The 25,559-nt window shown below is 51.2% G+C and overlaps 1 protein-coding gene across 1 annotated transcript; it reads left to right on the top strand.

Moving 5' to 3' along the window:
* Positions 1-12,471: 12,471 nt before the first annotated feature.
* On the top strand, positions 12,472-16,335 carry EGR1 (early growth response 1). Its single transcript, XM_006737201.3, has 2 exons — positions 12,472-13,067; positions 13,776-16,335. The coding sequence occupies exons 1-2, from the start codon at positions 12,767-12,769 to the stop codon at positions 15,101-15,103; spliced, it is 1,629 nt and encodes a 542-aa protein (XP_006737264.1). The 5' UTR covers positions 12,472-12,766; the 3' UTR covers positions 15,104-16,335.
* The last annotated feature ends 9,224 nt before the right edge of the window (positions 16,336-25,559 follow it).

Raw genomic sequence — 25,559 nt, 5'->3', positions numbered from 1 at the left:
ATGCTAGCAGCTACCATATGGTCAGGAAACCAGGTTAGACCCTCTCTAACCTAAATCCTCACAAATGCACACGTGCGTGCACACGCACACAGATACACACCCCCGCAGTGACCGGTGGCTAAGGAGGTCACTGCCAGTTTCCCCATGCCAGGCTCTCCACGCACATCTGGGTTTCTCTGTGTCAACAGGAACATGCTCAGATTTCCAAGCTCCCTGGTCCGTTGCCATGGAAACATTGAGTCAGTCTCCTAGAACTCAGCTCAGGCCCCTGTGGTGCAGGGGAGGAGAGGAGAGGTGGAGGGTGACAATGAGATGGAGGGCAAGCCTCCTGGGAGGGGCTGGTGGGACACATTTGGGGCTAGGTGACATCTTGCTTTATCTCATTCCTTGGGACCACCTGCCCTCTCCCATCTGCCTCAGTAGGCCTCTAGGCCAGGGCAGTGGGGAAGAGATGTCCGAACAGAGGCTAGAGCTAACGTGGAGGATGCTTGATCACTGCCTGGGTCACCAGTGGGCATCAAGGGATATTAGCTTTTGAGTGGGAGCTGAGGTCTAGCCCTGTGTCCCATGCTCAAGCCGTCTTGGGGACACTTGAGGTCCCTGGATAGAATGTTCTCAGGACTGGAGCTGCTGCAGCTGGCTCCTCCTCCCTTTCTCGTGTGTGTCCCACACCCTGAGAACCTGCTTAAAATGGGATTTCCAGGCTGTGACGTCAGAGGGAAGCCAGCAGCTCCAGCCTGTACCAGCTCTTCCTTGATCAGCAGAGCTGAGGCCAGTCTTGCTCAGCCTGGAGGAAAGAGGGCTAGCAGAGGAGGGAGGGTTTCTGAGGGCTCTGGATCATGGTCCCCATATCAGTGGCTTCCATGAGAATAGGGAGAGACAGTAGTAGGGAGAGGCAGGGTAGAGCCACAGCTGGCTTCCTCACTGCCTTGAATTTCAGCCAGTTCGTGGCCATTTCCCTCCCAGATTTCTCTAGTTTTTCCCTCTCTGTGCTGAGTCAGGCCTTCCTGGTGGAGGAGGGCACCTCAAGTATTAGAGCCATTTGGGTTCTGCCTGAGAACTTGTCCCCTATCTAGGCTGGAGGCTGGGAAGGGTCGGAGGGATGCCTGCAAGGAGCGAAAAGCCCACTAGGTGGCGCAGCCCACTCTCAGTGTGGGATTCCCCACCCCTGCAGGGGAGAATCTTCACGCAATCAGTCCGCCTAAGGGGCCTCATGCCCCCACTCCCTGGAGTTGGAGGTTCATGAAGAAAACATCCTTGCAGGGACGCCTGGGTGGCTCAGTATGTTAAGCATCTGCCTTCGGCTCAGGTCATGATCCCACGGTCTTGGGATCAAGTCCCGCGTCGGGCTCCTTGCTCAGAAGGGAGCCTGCTTCTCCCTCTGCCTGCCGCTCCCCCTGCTTGTGCTGTCTCTCTCTCTCTGACAAATAAAATAAATAAATAAATAAAATCTTCAAAATATATATATATTAAAAAAAAGAAAAGAAAAGAAAACATCCTTGCAGGTGCATGAAGCAGCTCTGGATTCTCAAGCCATCACTTCCTAAGCCCAGCCTGTGTGCCCACCCCTGCACACTCCCCAGGGGATGGTCAGACCCAAAGGGCAGCTACTCTCCTTGGGTGAGGATCAGGCACCCTCCTGGGATCAAGGGAGTTGCCAAGCTGACTCTAGAAGGGCCCTTCAGCCCCAGGGACCCAACATGGATTTCCGAAATGACATCTAGAGGGGCTGCTGGAGTTAATTTCAAGGTCAGGTGAGGAGAGGGACCCAAGAGGTAGCAAGGGGTAGGGAACTTGGGAGGGGCAGGCTAGGCCCAGAGGGAGGGAAGCTCACTTGGCTGCAGGAGTCTCTGGATATGATTTCCCTGATGGCCACAGTGGCAGTCCCAGGCCTGCCCCAGGTTTTCCTGTTCCCTGCCCCTTCCCTTAATTTCATCTGGGGCACTGTAGGATTAAAAAAGAAAAAAGACCCTAATTTCCAAATGCTGCGATCCCAAGGTACTTTTGCAAGAGCCAAGGTTGGGGCTCCTTAGTGACCTACCTTTCCCTGACCTCTTTCCCAAAATGACCCCACCAACCCTGCATCCCTAATGAATTACCCTCTCCTTTTGTCCCAGCCAGATGAGTGATCAATAAATAATGCTGTTCGCTTGAAATATTGATGGCAAGTTTTACACTAGCATCCCTTAGCTGTGCCTGTCATTGGGGAACTCGAGAGGTGACAGAGAAATGCATGGCCCCCCAGAGAGCTCTCTCCTGTCTCTGCCAACAGAGGGTCTGTCTTTGCCAAGATTTCAACCTGTTCCCATCTCAGCCAGAATCATGACTCATTCCCATCAAGTAGGAAGAGGGAAGGTCCCCCAGAGATTCAGCCAGCAACCTCCAACCTGAGAAGAATCCGGTAAGCTAAACCAAGCAGAGACCCTTCTTGATACTTTTGCCTCAAGACAAAGTGATCCCATTTCCTCTGTTCCACGTCCATCTTGGACCTGAGTGGCGACTCAGAAGGAGACCTGCACATTCCCTGTCCCCCAGGTTGACTGTTTAGAGCATGAGCAGCAGGGACTCATGCTTCCAGGCTTCTCTGGCCCAAGTCACTGCCATCTGGTTTTGTTCTCCCTGGAAGACGGGGAGGAGAGAAGAGGAGAAGATGGAAACTCTTGAGCCCTCTTGAGCCCAATTCAGGTGGTGGCAGCGCCCTCCTCGGCAGAACCCAGGCACACTCAGATCTCTGTGTGCACGGTGCCTTCTGCCCAGGCCCTCTTGTTCTGCTCCACTCGGTCAGCTCCTGCATGCACTTCAAGTTTCGGCTTAGATGCCACGTCCCCACCGCATCCCATCCGGGTCCCTGGGGCATCCTGCTCTTCCTCCTGACACCTTCCCCCATTTGGTCATTGCCTAGTTCCCCACCAGACTGAAAGCCAGAGCACAGGTGACGCGTCTACCTGGTTCACCACTATTTCCCCAGCATCTAGCACACAATAAGCCCTTGGCACATTTCTGTGGAATGTTCGAAGGATGTCCCTGTAGCATTCTTCCACTCCTGAGAAAGCACCAGCTTTCAAGCCTCGGTGTCTCTCTGCGGAGCTATTCGCCTGCACCTGAGGATGGGTGTCTGCCCTGAACAGCGGCAGCCCCGAGGAGCCGCCCTTGCTCTGACCCCCGCACCTCGCATGCGCTCATGCTCACTTGCTCTCCTTTCTCACACACACACAGACGGGAGTCAGCATTCCAGCCACATTCAGTTCTCACTTTAATTCAAAAGCTAAATTGGGAAGAAGAGCAGCTTCACACTCCCAATTTAGCCCGGGAGAGAAAAAGGGAGACAGCCTGGATTTGCCAGGGAAAGGAGAAAGCTGGGTGGGGGTGGGGGGGTGGTGGCAAACATACCCAGAGCCCAAGGGAAGACAATGAAACCCTCACCACCCAGCTCCTAAAAATAAACCATCCATAGCTATGACCCTAGAGTGACCCCTATTAAGCCTCTTTCCCATACAAGCGCAGCCATTCGGGGCATTACCCCAGTCTAGGGCTGGGATTAGGGGAGGTGGAGGAGACTGTGGTTATTAAAACCATGAAAAGAGGGAGATGCTGCTGCTTTGGTCACTGGTAGTACAGAATCGGGAAGTCCTTCTTAAATCTAACTTTAATCCTTCTTGCGATAGCTGATGGATGATGAATAAAAAGAATCCTTGGACGCCTGGGTGGCTCAGTCGGTTAAGCGTCTGCCTTTGGCTCCGGTCATGATTGCAGGGTCCTGGGATCGAGTTCCACAACGGTCTCCTTCCTTGGCGGAAAGCCTGCTTCTCCCTCTGCTGCTCCCCCTGCTTGTGCTCTCTCTCTCTCTCTCTGACAAATAAATAAAATAAAAATTAAAAAGGGGTCTTTAAAAAAAAACAAAACAGAGTCCGCAGATACTTGCCCACTAATATTCATAGCAGCATCAGTCACAATAGTCAAAAGGTGGAAACAGTCCAGGTGTCCATCAACAGATGAAAGGATGAACAGAATGTGGTGTATCCATACCACGCAATATTATTCAGCCTCAGGAAGAAATGAAATTCTGACACATGCTACAACATGGATGAACCTTGAAAACATTATGGTAAGTGATAAGGCAGTCAAAAAAGGACAAATATTATGATTCCACTAGATGAGGTACCTAGAATAGACAAATTCACCAAGACAGAAACTATACTGAGGTTACTAGGGGCAGGTGCAAGGGGTCAGGATGGAGGATCCTTGTTTCATGGGTACCGAGTATCTGTTTGGGATGATGAAAAAGTTCTGCTGATGGAGGGTAGTGATGGTTGCACAACATTGTGAATATACTTAATGCCACTGAATTGTATACTTAAAATGATTAAAATAGCGGCGCCTGGGTGGCTCAGTCATTAAGCGTCTGCCTTCAGCTCAGGTCATGATCCCGGGGTCCTGGGATCGAGCCCCGCATCGGGCTCCCTGCTCAGTGGGGGGCCTGCTCCTCCCTCTCCCATTCCCCCTGCTTGTGTTCCCTCTCTCTCTGTGTCTCTCTCTGTCAAATAAATAAATAAAATCTTTAAAAAAAATGATTAAAATGGTGGGGTGCCTAGCTGCCTCGTCAGCAGAGCATGCGCCTCTTGATCTCCAGGTCCTCAGTTCAAGCCCCATGTTGAGCACGGAGTGTACTTTAAAAAAAAAAAAAAAAAAAGGTTAAAAAAATGGTTAAAATGGTAAATATTATGGTATGTATATTTCATCACAATATTTTTTTTAAAAAAGACACTGAGCCCAATATCAGCTTGAAGACTCAGTCATTCTGCCATGATGGCTCTCTCTGAGGTTTGACCAGAGGGAAATCGAGTCCTAGAAGTTCCAAAGATCCCTTCCTTTGCTGACAGGAACAGAAGTGCTGCTTCTGCCTGGTGTACAAGGAACACCCCTCTGGGACATTCCTAAGGATAAAGATTTATTTATTTATTTATTTGAGAGAGAGAGAGAGAGAGAGATGGAGGGGGGGTGGGTGGAGCAGAGGGAGACAATGTTCAAGCAGACTCCCCGCTGAGTGAGCTCAACATGGGGCTCCATCTCACCACCCTGAGATCACGACCTGAGCTGAAACCACCCAGGTGCCCCCATTCCTAAGGATCGGAGCTAACTCTTCCTATCAGTATGATAATCTGGAGGGAAGCTCTTCTTCCTGGTTCTGTATTCCAGCTTCCTCTTCTGTCACTCATTTTAACTTTGCCCTAAACAGAATTCCCATATGGGTGGAGTAGATAAGGGGCTGGTTAGATAAGGAAAACAGACCTAAGACCCTTCCACCCAGCCTTTCTGACTGCCCTATTGCCACTGTACCAAGGGACAGGGATGTACCTTTGGGCTGAGCTGCCTGTCAGTAAATTTGGGTGTCTGGTGTTCTTGTTCTCTGCCTCTGACTGGGAGGCCCCTGAAGGGAGTGTGTGATATACCCTGTGCTGAGGCATCCAGAACTCCCTCTCTCTCCTGGACGACTGACTGCATGGTTCCCTGGCTGGCTTACGCCAGCACCCCGCACCCAGCCTCCTGCAAAATGGCCAGTTGGCTCTCTGACTGCCCCGAAGAATTTCAGCGGGTGGGAGCTCTATGAGCGGCTCCCACAATCACTGTGCTTTTCCCACGATAGCACATTTCACACTGTTGTGATTGCCTGTTTATTTGTCTGTCTCCCCCACCAGACCTAGAGGAGCAGATGTTTGATAAGTGTTGAAATGACCTGTTCACATGTCTCTCTGCCCTATTCCACTTGACTCCAGAACCCCTGGAGGGTGAAAGCTTTGCCCAGTTCATTCTGGGCTCCCAGAGAACATGTGGTTCTTGCCATGAGCTAGGTTTCAGCCGGAGTTTCTGAAGCCAGACTCTCCGATTGGACCCCTGGCTCCCCTACTGCCCAGCTCTCCGACCTTAATCAAGTCACCCGCCCTCTCTGAGCCCCCTTCCTCATTCACGAAATGGGGGTGAGAATGGTACCTACCTCACAAGGCTTTGCGAAGACAAATGCCTGTCCAATGTTTAGCACAGAGCCTGTCACATTGTAAATGTGTCTTGGGGGTGGGGTGGGGGTAGAGAATGCATTTAGAGATTAAGGAAAATCAGAAGAAACAAGCACCCACCACTGACTGCTGCATCCTGGTGTTTTGGGGTGGGTGGGTAAGGCCAGTGCCACAGTGGGGTAACCCCAGGGGCTGCCTGTCCCCTCCTTCCCTCCCCCTCCCACCAGGTCTGCGGAGTGCAAGCTCACCCACCATGAAGCTGAGCAGCCCCGGAGCTGGGCTGGGTGGTGGTGAGGGCCAGAAATAACGGGCCGTTGCTATTCCCGCTTTTCTAGGCTGGATGGGAACGCTGCCTCTCTCATCTAAAGGCTGCTCCAGACTTCCTGCACATCAGTGGGCTCTTATGTAACGCTCCCCTCCCTCTGCCTGCCCGACGAGTTTCCAGAGATTTCTGCAGCCAGCTTCGCTGCACACTCAGCTGGGGTCGGGGGAGCAAAGAAGCCACCACAGGCCAGATTGTCCTCTAAGCCTAGGGTCCTGGCAGCCCCGGGCCTGGGACAGGGGCCACACAGCACAGCGTAAAGGGGCTGATGTCCAAGGACAGCAGCTTCTTCCAGCATCTGCTCATTAACTCTGGGGCAGAAAGGAACCGGAGAACCACACCTGAGGGTTTACCCACTCCCTCTGCCCTTTATAGATGCTCTGTGCCACCTACCCAAGTTATTATGCCTCAGGGTTGGTTTGCCACTTCAGGCCCAACCTAACTGTGTCTGATGCGTGACCCCTTAGGCAGACTCTGAGGACAGCAACCCAGACACCGACTCTCTTGGGCAGATCCCCCAACCTTGGCCAAATCCTCCACGATCTCTTCCTGCAGCTCCTGGATCCCATCGGAGCATGCCAGGTTCCCTCTTCAGAGCGAGGGGGCCCCCTCTGCCTCAGGCCTCAGCATCACTCTGCGTGGGCCTGTCTCAGAATTACGCTTCTCCACCTGTCCTAGGACTCAGGGTTCTTCTCTGGCACCCAGTTTCCCCACCTGTAATTGGAGCACATGAGATGGCTTCACACCCCAAAACTGCGGGGTGATTTTCTCTTTCATCTCCCCTGGTCCTTCTTCAGGCCTTCAAGCCTCCTCTTCTGTCAGTGTGCCTTCTGCCTCCTTCTCCCACCCACCCCCACCAGACCTGGCCTCTTCAGGTTTCTCCTCACCCCTCATGACCCGTCACAGGGTGGGAGCAGAGCTGTCCCCAGACCTATTGAAGGCCAGGCCCTCCATATTTCCGTCAGAGGCCATCAGCTATCGGAAAGAGTGACAGGCACCCCATATAGAACTGAAGGGAGAGTCACTTCCTGAGCCCCAGGCTGGGCCACCACCGTGGCAAACCACGATCTGAGCAGCACATGTGGGTGCTGACGTAGCCCGGGGCTGGGGAGGAGGAAGTGGCAATGGAAAAAGGGGCTTGTTTTCCTCTGAGAGGGGCAGCCTGCTCAGCCATGGGTCGAGTTTCTGAGACATGATGGTTCCCACTGGCTTTCACCTGGAGCCTCAGCTGCCATGGACAAGCTCCGTTCTGCTCTCAACTCTGCCCTCTACTCCTCTCCTATTTGCAAGGAAAGTCAGAGTGTAGACGGCAGCTCAGACGGGCACACCCTCTGAGAGCCCTCTCATCTTTCCGAGGGCTTTGGGCACCAGTCACCCAGGGGGCGAGGTGTGAGAGTCCCAGACTCATCCCTAATGCTCCTTCAAGTCCTGTAGATACCCGGGTCAGGGTGCAGGAGTGGTTCTGAGTCTTCCTTACCCCCAACCTTCCTTAAAGTCTTTCCTTCAGGCTCCAGGCTGGTTGTCCCATCAGGGTTGTTGGTCACAAATTAGGTACTCAAACCCCCAACTGAGATTTGGCTCCATGGGAGGGGTCTTTTCCTTCTGTCTCCTCCCCTTTCAGTGCCCCCAGTCACAGCAAACAGGAATGTGCCTTTGGCCAAAAGACAAACCAGAGGGATAACCGACATGCTTCCAGCACTATCGCTGAGAAGGCAGGCCCTGAGCATAATCCTATCCAGGGAGGAGGCTCTCAGGCCCTTCTTCTCGCTGGTTTTCCAGTCACAGAGAGGGCTACAGTCTGGGCGGTGTGTAGGGGCTTTGAGCCAGCTCCTCTCACTGTTCCTGTGGAAGCTGCCTTCCAGGGCCATACAACCATGAAGGCAGAGTGGGGCTGAGAAGCTCCTCCTCTGTAGGAGCTGTAGAAGGCAGAACGAGGAAGATGAGGGTGGAGGGATGCAGTTTATTCCATTTCACAGCCCACACCTTAGCCGGAGGGCCTAGACTGATCACGGCCTTCTCCCTCCTGAGGCCTTTGCCCAGCTGTCCCCTTTGCCTAGAAGGCCCTCCCCACCACACTCCTCTATACAGAGTTGGTTTCCTGTCATCCTTCATGTCTCTGCATAAATGTCACCTCCTCTGAGATGCCTTCCCTCACCTCTCCAGTATGTTATACTTACCATAATCAGAAATCATCCTTTTAATTTATGTAGCTGTTTACTTGGACACAAGTATCCCACCGAGTAGCAGCTTGGTCTATCCCCACTGAATGGCAATTTCCAGGAGGGCAAAACTACATCTGCCTTCTTCATTGCAAAATCCCCAAGACTTAGCACTGCCTTTGATACAAGAAGTGGCCAATAAGGGTGCCTGGGTGGCTCAGTTGGTTAAGCGACTGCCTTCGGCTCAGGTCATGATCCCGGGGTCCTGGGATCGAGTCCCGCATCGGGCTCCCTGCTCTGCGGGGAGCCTGCTTCTCCCTCTCCCACTCCCCTTGCTTGTGTTCCCTCTCTCGCTGTGTCTCTCTGTCAAATAAATAAATAAAATCTTAAAAAAAAAAAAAAAAGAAGTGGCCAATAAGCCCTTTTTTAAAAAAATGAATGTTTTACTCAACCTTACCTCCTACTATCTCCCAATTGGAACCCTCTCTGCTCCTGCCCATTTTTTTCAGACCGAGCACACAAGGACTGTCCTGGCCCACCTACTCTCAGCCCTGGCCTGCAACTGCCTCGCTTCCTCACCACAGAGTTTGGTCCTTCTCATGTTCTCTCTCCTCCAAACTCTCTTCGTCATCCCTGCCCCCCTCCCTGGAATCTCTCCCTCCTTTTATCTTCTGTGTTCTTCAGCATAACTGACATTTGGTGGCTAACGGGGCTGCTTCCTATTCTTAATTCTCTTGCAACGTGGGATCCAGTCTTTCTTCCACCCAACTGTAAGCCCCTTAGAGGCAGGGGCCTCTACCGTAGACCTTTCCAGGCCTTGCCCATACAGTCTTCAGAAAAATTCTTTGTTGTTGTGGATAATGGGTGTATTAATCAGAAACTGCTGGGTTGTGAGTAACAGAAAGTGAAATGAGCCTATTTTATTAAATCAAAAAGGAATGCACTGGCCTTCATAACTAAAAAGCCCAGGTTGTATCAAAGACTCAGTCTCTGCATGTAGATACCTCTGTTTCCCTCTGCGTTGGCTTCATTTTCAGATAGGCTTTCCAGTCCTCATGGCAAGATAGCCTCCAGGCTTACATTCCATTGGCTTAGTACCACCAGGGAGAGAACTTTTTCAAGAGTTGCAGAAAAAATCCCAGAAGTGCTTCACACTGGCCTGGTTTGGGTCATGTGCCCATCCTGACTCAATCGTTGTGGCTAGGGACATGGAATGCTCGAGACTGGAGCATCCTAGATGGATGGCTAGGTGTGTGTGACATACCCACTCCTAGATCTGGGATAGGGTTATCTTCCTCCAACCACATGGACTGGATTGGTTCCCCAAAGGAAATTACTAACTAGGATCTATTATGAAAAGAAAGGGGAATTGCTATTACATATGCAAACCAAAGATACAGACAATAAGGATTTCCAGTGTCCACCTTCAGCAAGGACCTGAAGATACCTTAGGTCATTTGGCACATTAGAATCATAGGGGAATTGGTTTGCTCTGGCTGGGATTGGGAGATGTGCTCTGGGGGTGTGACACCTCCCCAGGGACAGAAGGAGAATCCTAGGATGAGGAACCCACTCAGTTCTGGCACTCACAAGCTCAGAAAAATTGTGACTCAGTTGGTCTAGGGTTAAAATATTTTTCTTTTTTTTCCAGAGTTCTACAGGTGACTCTGTTATACCAGCAAGGTTGAAAAATTCTGCTCTGGGAAATGATGTTCTACTGCAGCAAGAAAGATTCAGATTAGCTCTTCTGGACAATGCCCCCTGTGTTTCTCCCTCTCTGAACAATTTTTCAGAAAAGGGTGACTGGAGTTTGCTTGGAGGCTGAAGATGGGTGGGTGAATTGTGGGTGATCCTGAGGGTCAAAAGCCCCTGAAAATAACAATAGTCACTGTTTATTGAATGGCAATTGCAAGGCAGGCAGTGTGCTTTGGGACTTCAGAGACTCAGTCCCTGTAAGTTTCAGTGTTGTCACAACAATCCCTCCACGTGGGTTATCATTAACATTAGCTCTATTTTACAGTTGAAGAAAGAGAGACAGGAAAAGCCTGGCTAAGATAGCCCACCAGGGAGTGGCAAAATGGGCATTCCGACACAAGACCATCTGACCCTGACTGGCAGGAGGCCTCAAAGAGGTGCATCACTCATGCCCCTAAGGAAAAACACAGGTAGGCGGTGGGAGTGGGCCCCCCACCCCGCCCTAAGCTTTTGGGTTGGGGAGCTCAGACTTAGAGTACAAGAGACAGGGTTCATTGCCGGATTCCTTAAATAGATTTTTATAAGAAAATGTGTGTGTGTGTGCCTGTGTGTTTGTGTGTGTGTGTGTGTGTGTGTGTGTGTGTAAGGGATACAGACGGATGAAGCCCCGGAAAGTTATGCTCCCTCCCCCAGTTTAAACCCCCTGACTCCGACCTGTTTGGGTTCAGCGACCCCAGCCCCGCCCCCTCAGCACCCTCCTTTCACACACCTACTTTCTGCTTTCTTTTTAAATTCAGAAAAACAGCACCTCCCCTCGATTCAGAGCTACAGCAGGAACCTTCCCCTCTTGGAATCCCTGTTTTCTTTGGGGTGCGCACTTGAATGCGGGGAGTGGTGATGGGACCGAGAGGGCTTCCCCGTCAAGTCCGGCTCCCGGGAGACCTGCAGAAACCGTTCCTGACTACTCCCCCCACCCCGTCTCCACCGCCCTTAGACTGGCTCCGGGAGGGGAGTGTTATACGGCCCGGAGTCTGGGCGCCTCGACGGTGGAGGCTCCCCGGGTACTGCAGGGAGAGCCCAGGCTGCGGCGCCTGCTCAGTTCGTGCTCACTGCGTCTAAGGCTCCCCCGGCCTGGCTCCGCGCCCAGCACAGGAACAGGGAGGGGGAGCAGGAAGGCGGCGGAAGAGCCCACTCGGCCCGGGGCCCGAGGAACCGAGCTGGAGGGGGGACCTCCAGGGGGCAGCACCGGGCCGCTAAGCAGGTCCTCTCTGTGCCAGCCTAGGGGTCCCCGGACAGCCCATAGGAAAGCCCCCTTTTCAGATTGTCGCACTGCCCGCCCCACATCCATTTGTTCTGGATAAAGGTGGGAAAGTCTCCCACCACAAGGACCGCCAGCTCCTGGTTGAGAAGCAGGTGGCCCACCACAACGCAAAGGGACTTCGGGGATCATCTGGCGATTAATTCCTAGCCTCAGTTTCCCCGATGACACCTGGAAAGGCATCGTGCCATTGGTCAAGGCCCGGGGGGTCAACGCTCCGCCTCTCCTGGGCGGCCTCTGCCCCGGCCAGCCCAGTCACTCCTCCCCTTAGCTCCCGCCCCGCTCCCACGGTCCCAGAGGTGGGCGGGAGGGCCCTGGATGACGGTGGCAGAACCCCGGCCCGACTCTCCCTCGCCCCCGCCCCGGGCCCGGGCTTCCCCAGTCCAGTCCCCGCTGGGGAGCCGCCTGAGCCGCGGTGCACCTAGCTCTACGCGCCCCGAGACCTCCACCTGGGCGTCCCCAGCTCTTGCGCACGTTCGGGCTCCCGGCTTGGAACCAGGGAGGAGGGAGGGAGCCAGGGAGCGGCAAGCAACGACCCGGAAACGCCATATAAGGAGCAGGAAGGATCCCCCGCCGGAACAACCCTTATTTGGGCAGCGCCTTATTTGGAACGGCTCGATATGGCCCGGCCGCTTCCGGCTCCGGGAGGAGGGAAGAAGGCGGAGGGAAGAGGCGGGGGCAAAGCTGGGAACGCCGGAGCAGTCTGAGTCCAGGAGTCCTCAGCTGAGGCCTGGGTCCTAAGCTTTCTCGAGGCCTGGGCGCCCAGTTACAGGAGTCGGCGCGGGGGCCGAGGTGAGGGACCGCGGTGCCCACCGCTCTCGGATAGGGGGCTTCACGTCATTCCGGGTCCTCCTGGCCGGTCTTGCCATATTAGGGCTTCCTGCTTCCCATATATGGCCATGTACGTCACGACGGAGGCGGGCCCGTGGCGTTCCAGACCCTTCAAATAGAGGCGGATCCGGGGAGCCGCGAGAGATCCCAGCGCGCAGAACTTGGGGAGCCGCCGCCGCCGCCGCCAGCTACCGTCGCCGCCAGCTTCCGCCGCCGCAGGACCGGCCCCTGCCCCAGCCTCGGTAGCAGCGCCGCGTCCACACCGGCCGGCGGCGAGGGCGAGCCTGGAGGCCCCACCAGCTCTCGCCACAGTGTCCCCCGCGTCCCGCATGTGACCCGGCCAGCCCCCCCGAGAGTGTGTCCCCCGCAGCCACGGCTCCGGGCTGCGCCCACCCGCCCCAGCACCAGCTCTCCAGCCCGCCCGTCCGGGATGGCCGCAACCAAGGCCGAGATGCAGCTGATGTCCCCGCTGCAGATCTCCGACCCGTTCGGCTCCTTTCCTCACTCGCCCACCATGGACAACTATCCTAAGCTGGAGGAGATGATGCTGCTGAGCAACGGGGCTCCCCAGTTCCTTGGTGCCGCCGGGGCCTCGGAGGGCAGCGGCGGTAACAGCAGCAGCAGCAGCGGGGGCAGTGGAGGTGGAGGGGGCGGCAGCAGCGGTAGCAGCAGCGGCGCCTTCAACCCTCAGGGGGAGGCGGGCGAGCAGCCCTACGAGCACCTGACCGCAGGTAAGCGGTGGCCTACGCCGAGGATTAGCCCCTTCGCCACCATCCTGGCGACCAGTCCTTCCCCACCGCCTTGCAGCGCCCCCTTCACCGCAGCAGCAGTGTTGCTGGACCTCAGGGATGCAAGTGGGGTTTCCCTTCGCTTCCTCAGGGTCATGTGTTAGAGGGATACCTGGGGACATCCACCCTCACCCTCACCCTCCTCGTCCCTAGCGGTGCGCAGAGGAGCTAGCTTCTGTTTTGGATGGAGAGCTCGGGCTGCGTGGGTGGGTGGAGAGGGGGGAGGGCTTGTTTTGAAGAGCAGGGCTGCGCCCCCCTTTCTCCAGACAGGCTTGCGTTGCCAGCCGCCTGTCCCCAAGGAAGGGCCGTGATCCGTGCCCAGGGATGTCCTGGCAGCCGGGGGCAGGGGGCGCGCACTAGCCGCGGCGGAAGGGGTGCTGGCGGGAATCCCTCCGTGGCGCAGCCGCCGCTGCGGAGCGCTGTGAGCTGCAGTGGAGGGGGATTCTCCGTGTTTGCGTCAGCTGTTGTTGAAATGGGCTCTGCCGCTGGAGCCGGTCCAGGAACATTGCAATCTGCTGCTATCAATTATTAACCAGCTCAGGAGTCAATGGTAGCCAGCCCGACCTCTTGCCTGGCAGCTCGGGCGCTTCTCGCCCCCCAGGGATTGCTCTCCAGTAACCAGGCCTCCCCCTTCTCTCTCTCTCCTGCCAGAGTCTTTTCCTGATATCGCTCTGAATAACGAGAAGGTTCTGGTGGAGACAAGTTACCCCAGCCAAACCACCCGGCTGCCCCCCATCACCTACACTGGCCGCTTCTCTCTGGAGCCTGCACCCAACAGTGGCAACACCTTGTGGCCTGAGCCCCTCTTCAGCCTGGTCAGCGGCCTCGTGAGCATGACCAACCCACCGGCCACCTCATCTTCAGCACCATCTCCGGCAGCCTCCTCCTCCTCCTCCGCCTCTCAGAGCCCACCCCTGAGCTGCGCGGTACAGTCCAATGACAGCAGCCCCATTTACTCAGCGGCACCGACGTTCCCCACACCTAACGCGGACATCTTCCCCGAGCCACAAAGCCAGGCCTTTCCAGGCTCCGCGGGCGCCGCGCTCCAGTACCCTCCTCCCGCCTACCCTGCTGCTAAGGGTGGCTTCCAGGTCCCCATGATCCCTGACTATCTGTTTCCACAACAGCAGGGGGACCTGGGCCTGGGCACCCCAGACCAGAAGCCCTTCCAAGGCCTGGAGAGCCGAACCCAGCAGCCTTCCCTCACTCCACTGTCCACCATCAAGGCCTTTGCCACGCAGTCGGGCTCCCAGGACTTGAAGGCCCTCAACACCACCTACCAGTCCCAGCTCATCAAACCCAGCCGCATGCGCAAGTACCCCAACCGGCCCAGCAAGACGCCCCCTCACGAACGCCCCTACGCATGCCCGGTGGAGTCCTGTGACCGCCGCTTCTCCCGCTCAGATGAGCTCACCCGCCACATTCGCATCCATACCGGCCAGAAGCCCTTCCAGTGTCGCATCTGCATGCGCAACTTCAGCCGCAGTGACCATCTCACCACCCACATCCGCACCCACACAGGCGAGAAGCCCTTCGCCTGCGACATCTGTGGGAGAAAGTTTGCCAGGAGCGATGAGCGCAAGAGGCATACCAAGATCCACTTAAGGCAGAAGGACAAAAAAGCAGACAAAGGTGTTGTGGCCTCTTCTGCCGCCACCTCCCTCTCTTCCTACCCGTCCCAGGTGGCTACCTCCTACACGTCCCCAGTTACTACCTCTTATCCCTCCCCAGCCACCACCTCATATCCATCACCTGTGCCCACCTCCTACTCCTCTCCCGGGTCCTCAACCTACCCATCCCCTGTGCACAGTGGCTTCCCCTCACCCTCAGTGGCCACCACATACTCCTCCGTTCCCCCTGCTTTCCCGGCCCAAGTCAGCAGCTTCCCTTCCTCAGCTGTCACCAACTCCTTCAGCGCCTCCACAGGGCTTTCGGACATGACAACAACCTTTTCTCCCAGGACAATTGAAATTTGCTAAAGGGAAAGGGGAAACAAGGGAAAAGGGAGAAAGAAACACAAGAGACTTAAGGGACAGGAGGAGGAGATGGCCACAGAAGGGGTTCCTCTTAGGTGAGATGGAGGTTCTCAGAGCCAAATCCTCCCCCTCTACTCCACCCCAGTGTCGGAGGGGAAGGTCTGTTGGCCTGCAATCCTTTCTGCCCACTTGCCCTTCCTCCCCAGTTCCTACTCCCTTTGACTTCAGCTGCCTGAAACAGCCATGTCCAAGTTCTTCACCTCTATCCAAAGAACTTGATTTGCATGGATTTTGGATATATCATTTCAGTATCATCTCCATCGTATGCCTGACCCCCTGCTCCCTTCAATGCTAGAAAATCAAGTTGGCAAAAATGGGGTTTGGGCCCCTCAGAGCCCAGCCCTGCACCCTTGTACAGTGTCTGTGCCATGGATTTTGTTTTTCTTGGGGTACTCTTGATGTGAAGATAATTTGCATATTCTATTGTATTATTTGGAGTTAGGTCCTCACTTTGGGGGGAAAAAAAAAAAAGAAAAGCCAAGCGAACCAACGGTGATCCTTTATTTTGTGATGATGCTGTGACGATTAAGTTTGAAGCTTTTTTTGAAACAGCAGTCCTTGGTATTAATCAGAGCATGTGTCAGAGTGATGTTCCGTTAACCTTTTTGTAAATATTGCCCGACTGTACTCTCACATGTGACAAAATATGGTTTGGTTTTTCTTCTTTTTTTTTTTGAAAGTGTTTTTTTTGTCCTTTTGGTTTAAAAAGTTTCACGTCTTGGTGCCTTTTGTGTGATGCGCCTTGCTGACAGCTTGACATGTGCAATTGTGAGGGATGTGCTCACCTCTAGCCTTAAGGGGGGCAGGGAGTGATGACTCGGGGGAGGCTTTGGGAGCAAAATAAGGAAGAGGGCTGAGCTAAGCCTCGGTTCTCCAGAATGTAAGAAAACAAAATCTAAAACAAAATCTGAACTCTCAAAAGTCTATTTTTTTAACTGAAAATGTAAATTTATAAATATATTCAGGAGTTGGAATGTTGTAGTTACCTACTGAGTAGGCGGCGATTTTTGTATGTTATGAACATGCAGTTCATTATTTTGTGGTTTTATTTTACTTTGTATTTGTGTTTGCTTAAACAAAGTGACTGTTTGGCTTATAAACACATTGAATGCGCTTTATTGCCCATGGGATATGTGGTGTATATCCTTCAGAAAAATTAAAAGGAAAATAAAATAGCTGCGGTTGGGTGCGTGTTTCCTGGGCTGGAGGTGGGGGCCCTTTTGCCATCTCTTTTTTTCTTTTTTTTTAAGATTTATTTATTGAGAGAGGGAGAGAGAGAGCATGGGGGGAGGGGCAGGGAAAGAGGGTCTTCAGCAGACTCCACGTGGGGTTGGAGGCAGGGTTTGAGTTGGGGCTCCATCTTACCATGGGAGATCAGGACCTAAGCTGAAACCAAGGAGTCAGACGCTTAACCACTGTGCCACCCAGCACCCCCGCCTTTTGCCATCTTTATTGAGGGCTTTGAGGGGCTTTTACAGAGACAGCGAAATTCTTTTTTTTTCAAGATTTTATTTTTAAGTAATCTCTGCACCCAACATGGGGCTCAAACTCACAACCGGGAGATCCAAGAGTCACATGCTCTACTGACTGAGCCATCCAGGCACCCCCAAGACAGGGAAATTCCACTCGGAGTCGTGTCTGCTGTGTGTCACTGGAGTGAATTCTTTGAGAACTGTGTGTGGGTCTCTTCTTGATACTGGGCCTCAATCTGGCGGACTGCAGCCTTATCTTGGTTAATTAAAGCTAAAGAAGGCCACAGGTAGAAGCGGAACATGAGTGCCCGGAGGCAGTGCTATTCTCTTGGCCCCAAATGTTTGGCTGGCCCTGCCCCGCATTCTCTACCCAGGGTTGGGGAAAGCTATGTTCTTGGGAATCCCTGCTATATACACTTGGGGGAGATAAAGGGTGGCCACAAGGGCTTTGGGAAGTAGTAACAAGGCTGGAGCTGACTCAGCCTCTCCTGCCCATCCTCCATGTCCCCAGAAACCTGAGGGCATCGAAGAAGCCTAGAAGAGGTGAGGGCCAGTTCTCAAGCCAAGAATCCTTCCAGGAAGAAATCTCATTACTTGCCAGCTGGAGCTGGGATCCTTGGCAGCTTCCAGGAATACAGGGCAGAGTGGGCAGGAGGCTGGCCTGGTATTTAAGTTTCCCTTCCAGACCAAGTCTGTCCCATTGTGTAGGAGGCCTGAGGTGCTAGGTTCCCTGGCCCCAGCTCCCTGATGGTGCACACTCACGGCTGGAGCAATTCTTAGGGGCCTATTAGCATCTGTCTACTCTGTGAGAGGCCTTGAGCTGGTCACAACAATGCAGATTGTCGGTTGAGGAGACAGAGATGTAAGCCAAAAATTGTAACATGGTGTTATGTTATGTAATGTGGACAAGCGTGGGACTCTATGAGAGCACGGGGAAGGATACCCAACCCACCCAGGAGCTTAGGAAAAGTGGAAAAACTGAGTTGGGAAGGGTAAGTAGGAGTCAGCTCAATTGACTTGCTTTCTATATGAGCCAGGGAGGGTGTTGGTGACTCTTTGCCTGGGAGAGTGAATGGATAGACTATTGAATGCAAGCACTACCTTCAGCCCTGACTTGAGCCTTTTATGAACTGGTCAGACACTACTGTCCACTGGGTATTTGGGTACAATAGATTTGATGTCCTGGACTTCCCAAGCCTTGGCTTCCCTCTCAACTTCTGATCCTCCCGTCAAGGACAGGGAAGTATCTTCTATACCCAGTATGGCTATCAGGCCTTGAGTGGGGTTGAGGTCTAACCTGCTCCACTCCTTCTCCCTCTGAGGGTCTCCCAGGTTACCCATCAACACTGCTCCTGGAACGTGTGCAATTCCAGCCATCTCCTGGCATTAGCCCAATTCTTTCTTTTCCATTCTAGCCCTCAACCACCAACACTGTTGATCTCTGACCTTTCCCATGATACCAGACTCCTCAGCCCGGAGCACGAGGAACCAAGCCACCTTTTCTAGCTAAGGGCACATCCCCGTGAGCCTCCTGGCAAAATTGCCAGGTCCTGATGAGACAATATTTGTATTGACACACCTTTTCCCAGCCCCACCTACCCCTCCCCATCTCACTCTGGGCCCAGGAACACAAGTCCATGCCTGTTACACAGTCCTAATAATTTCTCACCACAGACTACCAAGGCGGTGGGGAGGGGGGGAGCAGCCCAAGGGGAGGGAGAACATGGCAAGAATAAAATAGGAAAGAAGGAGGAAAAAGACTCTGTTCCTTTAAAGCAGAAAATCTCCTATGTTATTATTACAATGCATCAGAATCAGATTCCCAGGCCCCCTTCCTAGGGCATCTTATTCTTGAGGTCTGGGATGGGGGCCTGGAATCTGGTCTTGATAACAACCACGCCAGGCAATTCTGATGCAGAAGGCTTGTTGAGAAACTCTGCAAAGATTGCTAGCTAATTTTTATTAGTCCTGTCGCCAGGGTTCCTTTGGATTTTGCCACTAGAAACTCAAGTTTCTCTGCATAGCTGAAATAGAGCAAGACTCAAAAATTGCCCCATTTTACAGTCCTATAGTATTTAAAAAAAAAAAGGAAAGTATTCATTTTAACTCCTGCTCCTGTGAGGGAAATCTGAAACCAAGGGCATAGGGCAGTGCTGATAAAAGCTCTATCATCATCAAGGCTGAGGTTTAGGAAAGGACCCAGATAGTGTTGAACAATTGACTGTTCCTGGCGACATTGTCTAGGGCTTCAGGGATGTGGAGGACGGAGAGGAGTGGGGTGGAAGAAGAGAGGGGGCAGGGAAACTTGGCCAGCCATGGCTAGGTTTAGATTCTGAAGAAAAAAAAAGAACCAGGTTTTAAGGACCCTCGACCCTTCTTCCTAGTACCTGAGAGATACTCTTTTGAATCTCAGGAATGTTGAGCCTCATCTTTTTGGAAAGATTCTAAGCACTCAGAAAGACATAGCTTAGGGCACCTGGGTGGCTCAGTCGTTAAGCGTCTGCCTTCGGCTCAGGTCATGATCCCAGGGTCCTGGGATCGAGTCCCACATCGGGCTCCCTGCTCTGCGGGAAGCCTGCTTCTCCCTCTCTCGCTCCCCCGGCTTGTGTTCCTGCTCTCGCTATGTCTCTCTCTGTCAAATAAATAAATAAAATCTTTAAAAAAAAAAAAAAAAAAAAGAAAGACATAGCTTAGCCTGGTTGTCAGGCTGGGTTTTAGGTGTGCTTCCTTCTACCTCCCTCTTCTTGGAACCTCCAACCCCAGGAAGAAATGGAGTCAGGAAGGGGTACTATAGGGATGCCTGGGTGGCTCAGTCAGTTAAGCATCTGCCTTCGGCTCAGGTCATGATCCCAGGGCCCTGAGATCGAGTCCCATATCAGGCTCCTTGCCCTGCTGAGCAAGGAGCCTGCTTCTCCCTCTGCCTGCCGCTCCCCCTGCTTGTGCTCTCTCTCTCTCTCATTCTGACAAATAAATAAATAAATAAAATCTTAAAAAAAAAAAGGAATGGGTATTATAGGGTCAGAGGTAGTTCCTGCAATATCCTCTGCTCTCCCCATCCCCGCTGTTTTCCTGGTTCAGCCACACTTGGTGTAGTTTGAGAGGGGAAGACTGAGCAGAGTGAGATCTTAGTGGTCCTAAGGGAAATGAGGCCAAGACTAAAAGAATCAGGCGTTGAGCAAATAAGGTTTCAACATTTTACCCGTAAGCCTCCAGGTGCTAATAAGATTTTTGTGCCCAAATAGCAAATCTAGACCTCCACTGTAGTGATTTTTCTTCCCAGATCCCTTTTCCCATTACTAGAACTTAGGAAAGCCTTTTGAGGCAAAGCTTACTGGAGAAGTTCTCTTAGGTTGGGGCCCCTGGGTGGCTCAGTCATTAAGCGTCTGCCTTCGGCTCGGGTCATGATCCCAGGGTCCTGGGATCGAGCCCCGCATCAGGCTCCTTGCTGGGCGGGAAGGCTGCTTCTCCCTCTCCCACTCTCCCTGCTTGTGTTTCTTCTTTGGCTGTCTCTCTCTCTGTCAAATAAATAAATAAAACCTTAAAAAAAAAAAGAAGAAGTTATCTTAGGTCAAATTGGCAGCTTGGCTCATTTGCAAGAAAATCTATTTCATCTCTCTTTTCGGGAGCTCTCTCCAACAAGCCCATTCTCCTCAGTGCTTAGGTTGTTTATTATTATTATTATAGCTTTAGTGAGGTACAACTAGTGTAGAATAAACTGTACAATTTGATGAATCTCGATATATGTGTTCACAGGTGAAACTGTAACCACGATTAAGATAATGAACATATCCATCACTGCCAAAACTTTCCTTGTGCCCCTTGGAAATCTTCCCTTCTTCCATCCCTGTCCCTGGGGCAACCACTGATCTGCTTCCTCTCGCTATATAGATCGGTTTGCACTTTCTGGAGTTTCATATAAATTTAATAATTCAGTATGTACACCTTTTGGTCTGGTTTTTAACTTAGCATCATTATCTTGAGATGCATCCATGTTGTTGCTTGTATACATAGTTCACTCCTTTTTATTTCTGAGGAGTATTTCACTCTATGACTATAGCACAATTTCCTCACCCTTTTACCTGTGGATGGACATTGGGGTTGGTTCCCTTTGGGGCTATTATAAATAAAGCTGTTGTGAACATCTGAGTATAAGTCTTTGTGTGGATGTGTTCCCATTTACTCCAAAGCTCCCCATTCTGGCTCCTTTTTCCCACCATGTCCCCATTTACTCACCTCCCTCTTGCTGGAAACAATAATCACCCATCTTCCCCCAAACTCACATAGTTAGGGACCAGCCTCCTAAAAGATCTGCTTCATTTAATTTTTCCTCATGTAAACAGAGCCAGCCCCTTCATCATTTTTATTGCCCTATTTCAAACGCCTTCCCACTTGTTTATACCTTCCTGGTAATGAGACATCTAAGGCTAAGCAAGGTATGCTATTGTTATTTATTCAGCTTGGCAAATGTATGTGAGTCCTTGGTGATACTTTTCTAAGGCACCTGGCCGTGGGTGGGCTATATACTGATGAGGCACTTCAACCTCAAACAGAGGAAGGGGCTAAGCTCAAATGGTGTGGGAGGCTGCCTTGGGATACAGGTCTTGAGAGGTTATCTGTCCACCTTATTACTATCACCTGTGGGCTCTTCCCTGGAACACAGGCCCCACTCACTCACTAGTTGTCAAAAACCTTATCCTACCGAATTCCCAACTCTCAGTTCTGAGGTAATTTTTTTTAAAGATTTTACTTATTTATTTGAGAGAGAGGGAGAGAGAAAGCACGAGCAGGGGGAGAGGCAGAGGGAGAGAGAGATGCAGGCTCCCCACTGAGCAGGGAGCCTGATGCGGGACTCTATTGCAGGACCCTGGGATCATGACCTGAGCCAAAGGCAGATGCTTAACCAGCTGAGCCACCCAGACACCCCAGTTCTGAGGTAATGTTGTAACTACAACTTCTCTCTCTCTTCTTTGGTGCAGGGAGCCTGGAACTGCAGGGCAGCCTGCGAGTGGAAAGGGCAGCTGAGGCTCTGTGTTCTCAACTGTGATAACCCGGCACTTGCCTGCCTGGGTGTAGGTCGGGTTGGGGTGAGGAGAGATGACTTTACTCCTTTCCAGACAGACAATAACAAGTGTTGGTGAGGATATGGAAGAATTGGAACCCTCCTACCTTGCTGGTGGACATGTAAAAATGTACCACTTTGGGAAATAGTTTAGCTGTTTCTCAGAGAGTTAAACATACATTCACCATATGACCCAGCAATTCCATTCCTGGGTATGTACCCAGGAGAAATGAAAACACATTTGTACAAAGATATGAATATAAATGTTCATAGCAGCATTATTCATAATAGCCCAAAGTGGAAACGATCCAGATGTCTATTCAACCAGTGAATGGATAAACAAGATGTGGTATATTCAAACAATGAAATACTATTCTGCAATAAGGAACAAAATACAAATGTGTGCTCCAACATAGATAAACCTCAAAAACATTATGATTAAAAAGTTTTGTGCACACTGTATGACTGCATTTTTATGAAGTGTCCAGAAAAAACAAATCTATAGAGACAGCAGATTAGTAGAGACTGGGGTAAGCGTAGGTATTGACTGCAAATCAGCTTGCTATTTTGAGGATGGTGGGAGTGTCCTAAAACTGGATTTGGTGTTCGAACAACTGTAAATTTACTAAAAGTCATTGAGTTGTACAAATGGATGAATTTCATGGTATATAAATTATACCTCAATAAAGCTATTTTTAAATTCCTGTACTTCAATAAATCTAGATTTTAAAAATCTTTTCCTTCCCTGGTCTTTGAGTGCCCATTCTCTAGGTGGGCTACGCAATGTTAATTCTACCCTACAGATATGTCCTCCATCCTTTTTTTTTTTTTAAGATTTTATTTATTTATTTGACAGAGAGAGACACAGCGAGAGAGGGAACACAAGCAGGGGGAGTGGCAGAGGGAGAAGCAGGCTTCCTGCAGGGAGCCTGATGTGGGGCTAGATCCCAGGACCCTGGGACCATGACCTGAGCTGAAGGCAGACACTTAACGACTGAGCCACCTAGGTGCCCCTATGTCCTCCATCCTTGAGGGTGAACCTCTTGGGTTCTCTCTCCTGCTAGCTGCCCTGGCCTGTGCTCTAACCAGACCCTCTGCTCAGAGGACATAGCCCTCTAAGATTGTGGTGCTGATTTGCAAGCTGGAGGCCGAAGAGCTGGCCCTAGGGTAGGAGGGGTGGAGGTCCTCCTGACTCTCACTTAGGGATTCATTTTGAAGGAAGGGACTTTAAAAATCTGGGGAGGAAAATGGGTGGAAATGAGTCTATCCTGAAGTGTCTTCTTCTATCCCTGTGACCCACGTAAATCAGTCTGCCCACCTGGGTTAGAGTGCCTCCTCACTTTCCCAACAAATCCAGAAGTCAAGTTTCCACACAACCAGTAATGGGTGTCTTCCTCAGAGAAAATGATTTCAGCACTTTCCCAAACTCATTTCTCCTCAGAACCAACTTCTCACACCAGAACATTTTTCAGATCCAATAACCAGACTCCTGAGAACCAAACTGTTCTCCTTTATTCAACAAATGAGTGGAGCATCTACTGTGGGTGAGTTGATCCAGGGGATTTGGAGGGGGTCTGGGAGAAAGAGAGAAAAATCCATCCCAGTCTGCCACTCACCTTTGAATCTATTTTTTTTAAAGATTGTATTTATTTATTTATCGTAGAGCGAGTGAGTGGGGGAGGGGAGGAGCAGAGGGAGAGGGACAAGCAGGCTCTATGTGCGGCTCCATGCAGGGCTCGATCTCACGACCCTGAGATCATGACCTGAGCTGAAATCAAGAGTCACACGCCTAACTGACTGAGTCATGCAGGTGCCCCAACTCTGAATCTCTTTAGAGTCAACTATGAGTTTTCCCAAACTGGCTTCTCAGAGACAGTGAATCTCCTCTGGCTGCCTTATCACAACCAATTTTCACTCATCTCAACGCCAACATCTCCAACTGTGTTCTCAGAACCACCTATTTAGTACTCTCAGGTCCACTTGACTTGTAAACCTTCTCAAATCAGTGATAAGGCCAGCAGTACCTTGGGAGTATTAACCTCTCCTGCTGAGCAGGGAGCCCATATACTGTGTCTTTTAAAAAGGGGGGTAATTAAGAGGGTGCTTGGCTGGTTCAGTCAGTAAGGCATGTGACTTTTGATCTCAGGGTTGTGACTTTGAGCCCTACTTTGGGTGTAGAGATCACTTAAAAATAAAATCTTTTAAAAAAAAGTAAAGAAAAAGAAAACCATTCTATTTATGAAAGTATAAGAAAAAAATAAGACTAAGCAAATAATTTCTAGAATCTGGCGTGATGTGGGGGTATTCATGAAGGCCCCGTGATAGAGTATTCTCTCTCCCTGCAGGGATCTGCCCCTTCAGTTGTAAGGTTTTACAGAAGAGTGCTTAAGAATAAAGAAAGATTTTCTAGAGACTCGGGGTTCTAGGTTCTTTGCTGCTGGGGCTAGCAGGATAGAAGCACCGGAGAACTGCTGCTGGCTTCTAAATTTGAGGGCTGTAGGTTTTTCTAAAAATCAGGAAGGATTGTAATTTTGTTAACTTGCTGAGCTTCCTCAACTATGTCTTAGAGAACTCTTGAGATCTTGATCCATCATTGAATTATCTCTATCCCCATTTCCAATATACAATTCAAACATGCCACTAGGCTCCAAGCCTTTCTCTTAAATTTCTTTCTTCTGGGGGTGCCTGGGTGGCTCAGTCGTTAAGCATCTGCCTTTGGCTCAGGTCATGATCCCAGGGTCCTGGGATCGAGGCCCGCATCGGGCTCCCTGCTCTGCGGGAAGCCTGCTTCTCCCTCTCCCACTCTCCCTGCTTGTGTTCCCTCTCTTGCTGTGTCTCTCTCTGTCAAATAAATAAATAAAATCTTAAAAAAATAATTTCTTTCTTCTGCTTATTGCTGAGTTGATATTAACCAGGGGGTCTTGTTGGTTATTCTTGGATAGACTGTTTACTTTGTGGGGTCCCCACTTATTAGGCACATAAAAGGAAGAGCACAAGTCTGGGTAACTTTCTTGGGGCCACACTCAGCACTGGGCCATCCAAAGTGTATGCTGTTCCTTCAGCCCCAGTCTCTTATCCAAAAAACATTTTTTTTAAAGATTTTATTTATTTGAGAGAGAGAGCACGAGAGGGGAAATGGTCCAAGGGAGAAGCAGACTCAGGGGAGCCTGATGCGGGACTCGATCCTGGGACTCTGGGATCATCTCCTGAGCAAAAGGCAGTTGTTTAACCAACTGAGCCACCCAGGCACTCTCTAAAAAGCATTTTTAAAATATCTGCTTTATGTTAGACCTTGAGCATGCAGAGATAAACGAGATAGAGTCTGGGGCAGCACAGAATTGGGTGTGAGAAAGATTTTGACATAAATAAGTACCTTACAGTGTGAAATATTAGGGGTGCGTATGGAACAGGGAATGACTAATTCTGTCAAGGAGAAGATGTAGGAAAAGGGTATGGAAGAAAGACTGGGAGTTCACAGAAGGATTTGCAGGCAAGGATTTAAAGGCAAGGAGGTCAGTGTGTTCAGAAACCAATGAATTAATGGTAGTGTGGCCAGGACGCAAGGAGAGGAAGGGCAGGGAACATGGCTGGAAAGGCAGGTTGGGACCAGATTTGGAAGCCTGTACTTTTCCTAGAGGCAACAAGGACTCAAGTGTTTTTAGGGGGAAGACCAACAACTTAGTATGACAGTGTTTCTGGGGTGTTTCAAAGGCCATACTACTTCCTGCCTCCCTGGGAGGGTCCTGGTTGCCCTTGTTCCACTTGCAATTTAGTTATTGCAATAATAACAGTAATAATAACAATAATTTGAGCTCGTCACTTGAGATTCTACACATGCTCTTTAATTTCAGCTTTTAATGAAGTATGA

The sequence above is a fragment of the Leptonychotes weddellii genome, chromosome 7 (genome assembly GCF_054177405.1).
Source record: "Leptonychotes weddellii isolate Sample4059 chromosome 7, ASM5417740v2, whole genome shotgun sequence".
Lineage (NCBI taxonomy): Eukaryota > Metazoa > Chordata > Mammalia > Carnivora > Phocidae > Leptonychotes > Leptonychotes weddellii.
This window is presented reverse-complemented; position numbering and strand designations above follow the sequence as displayed.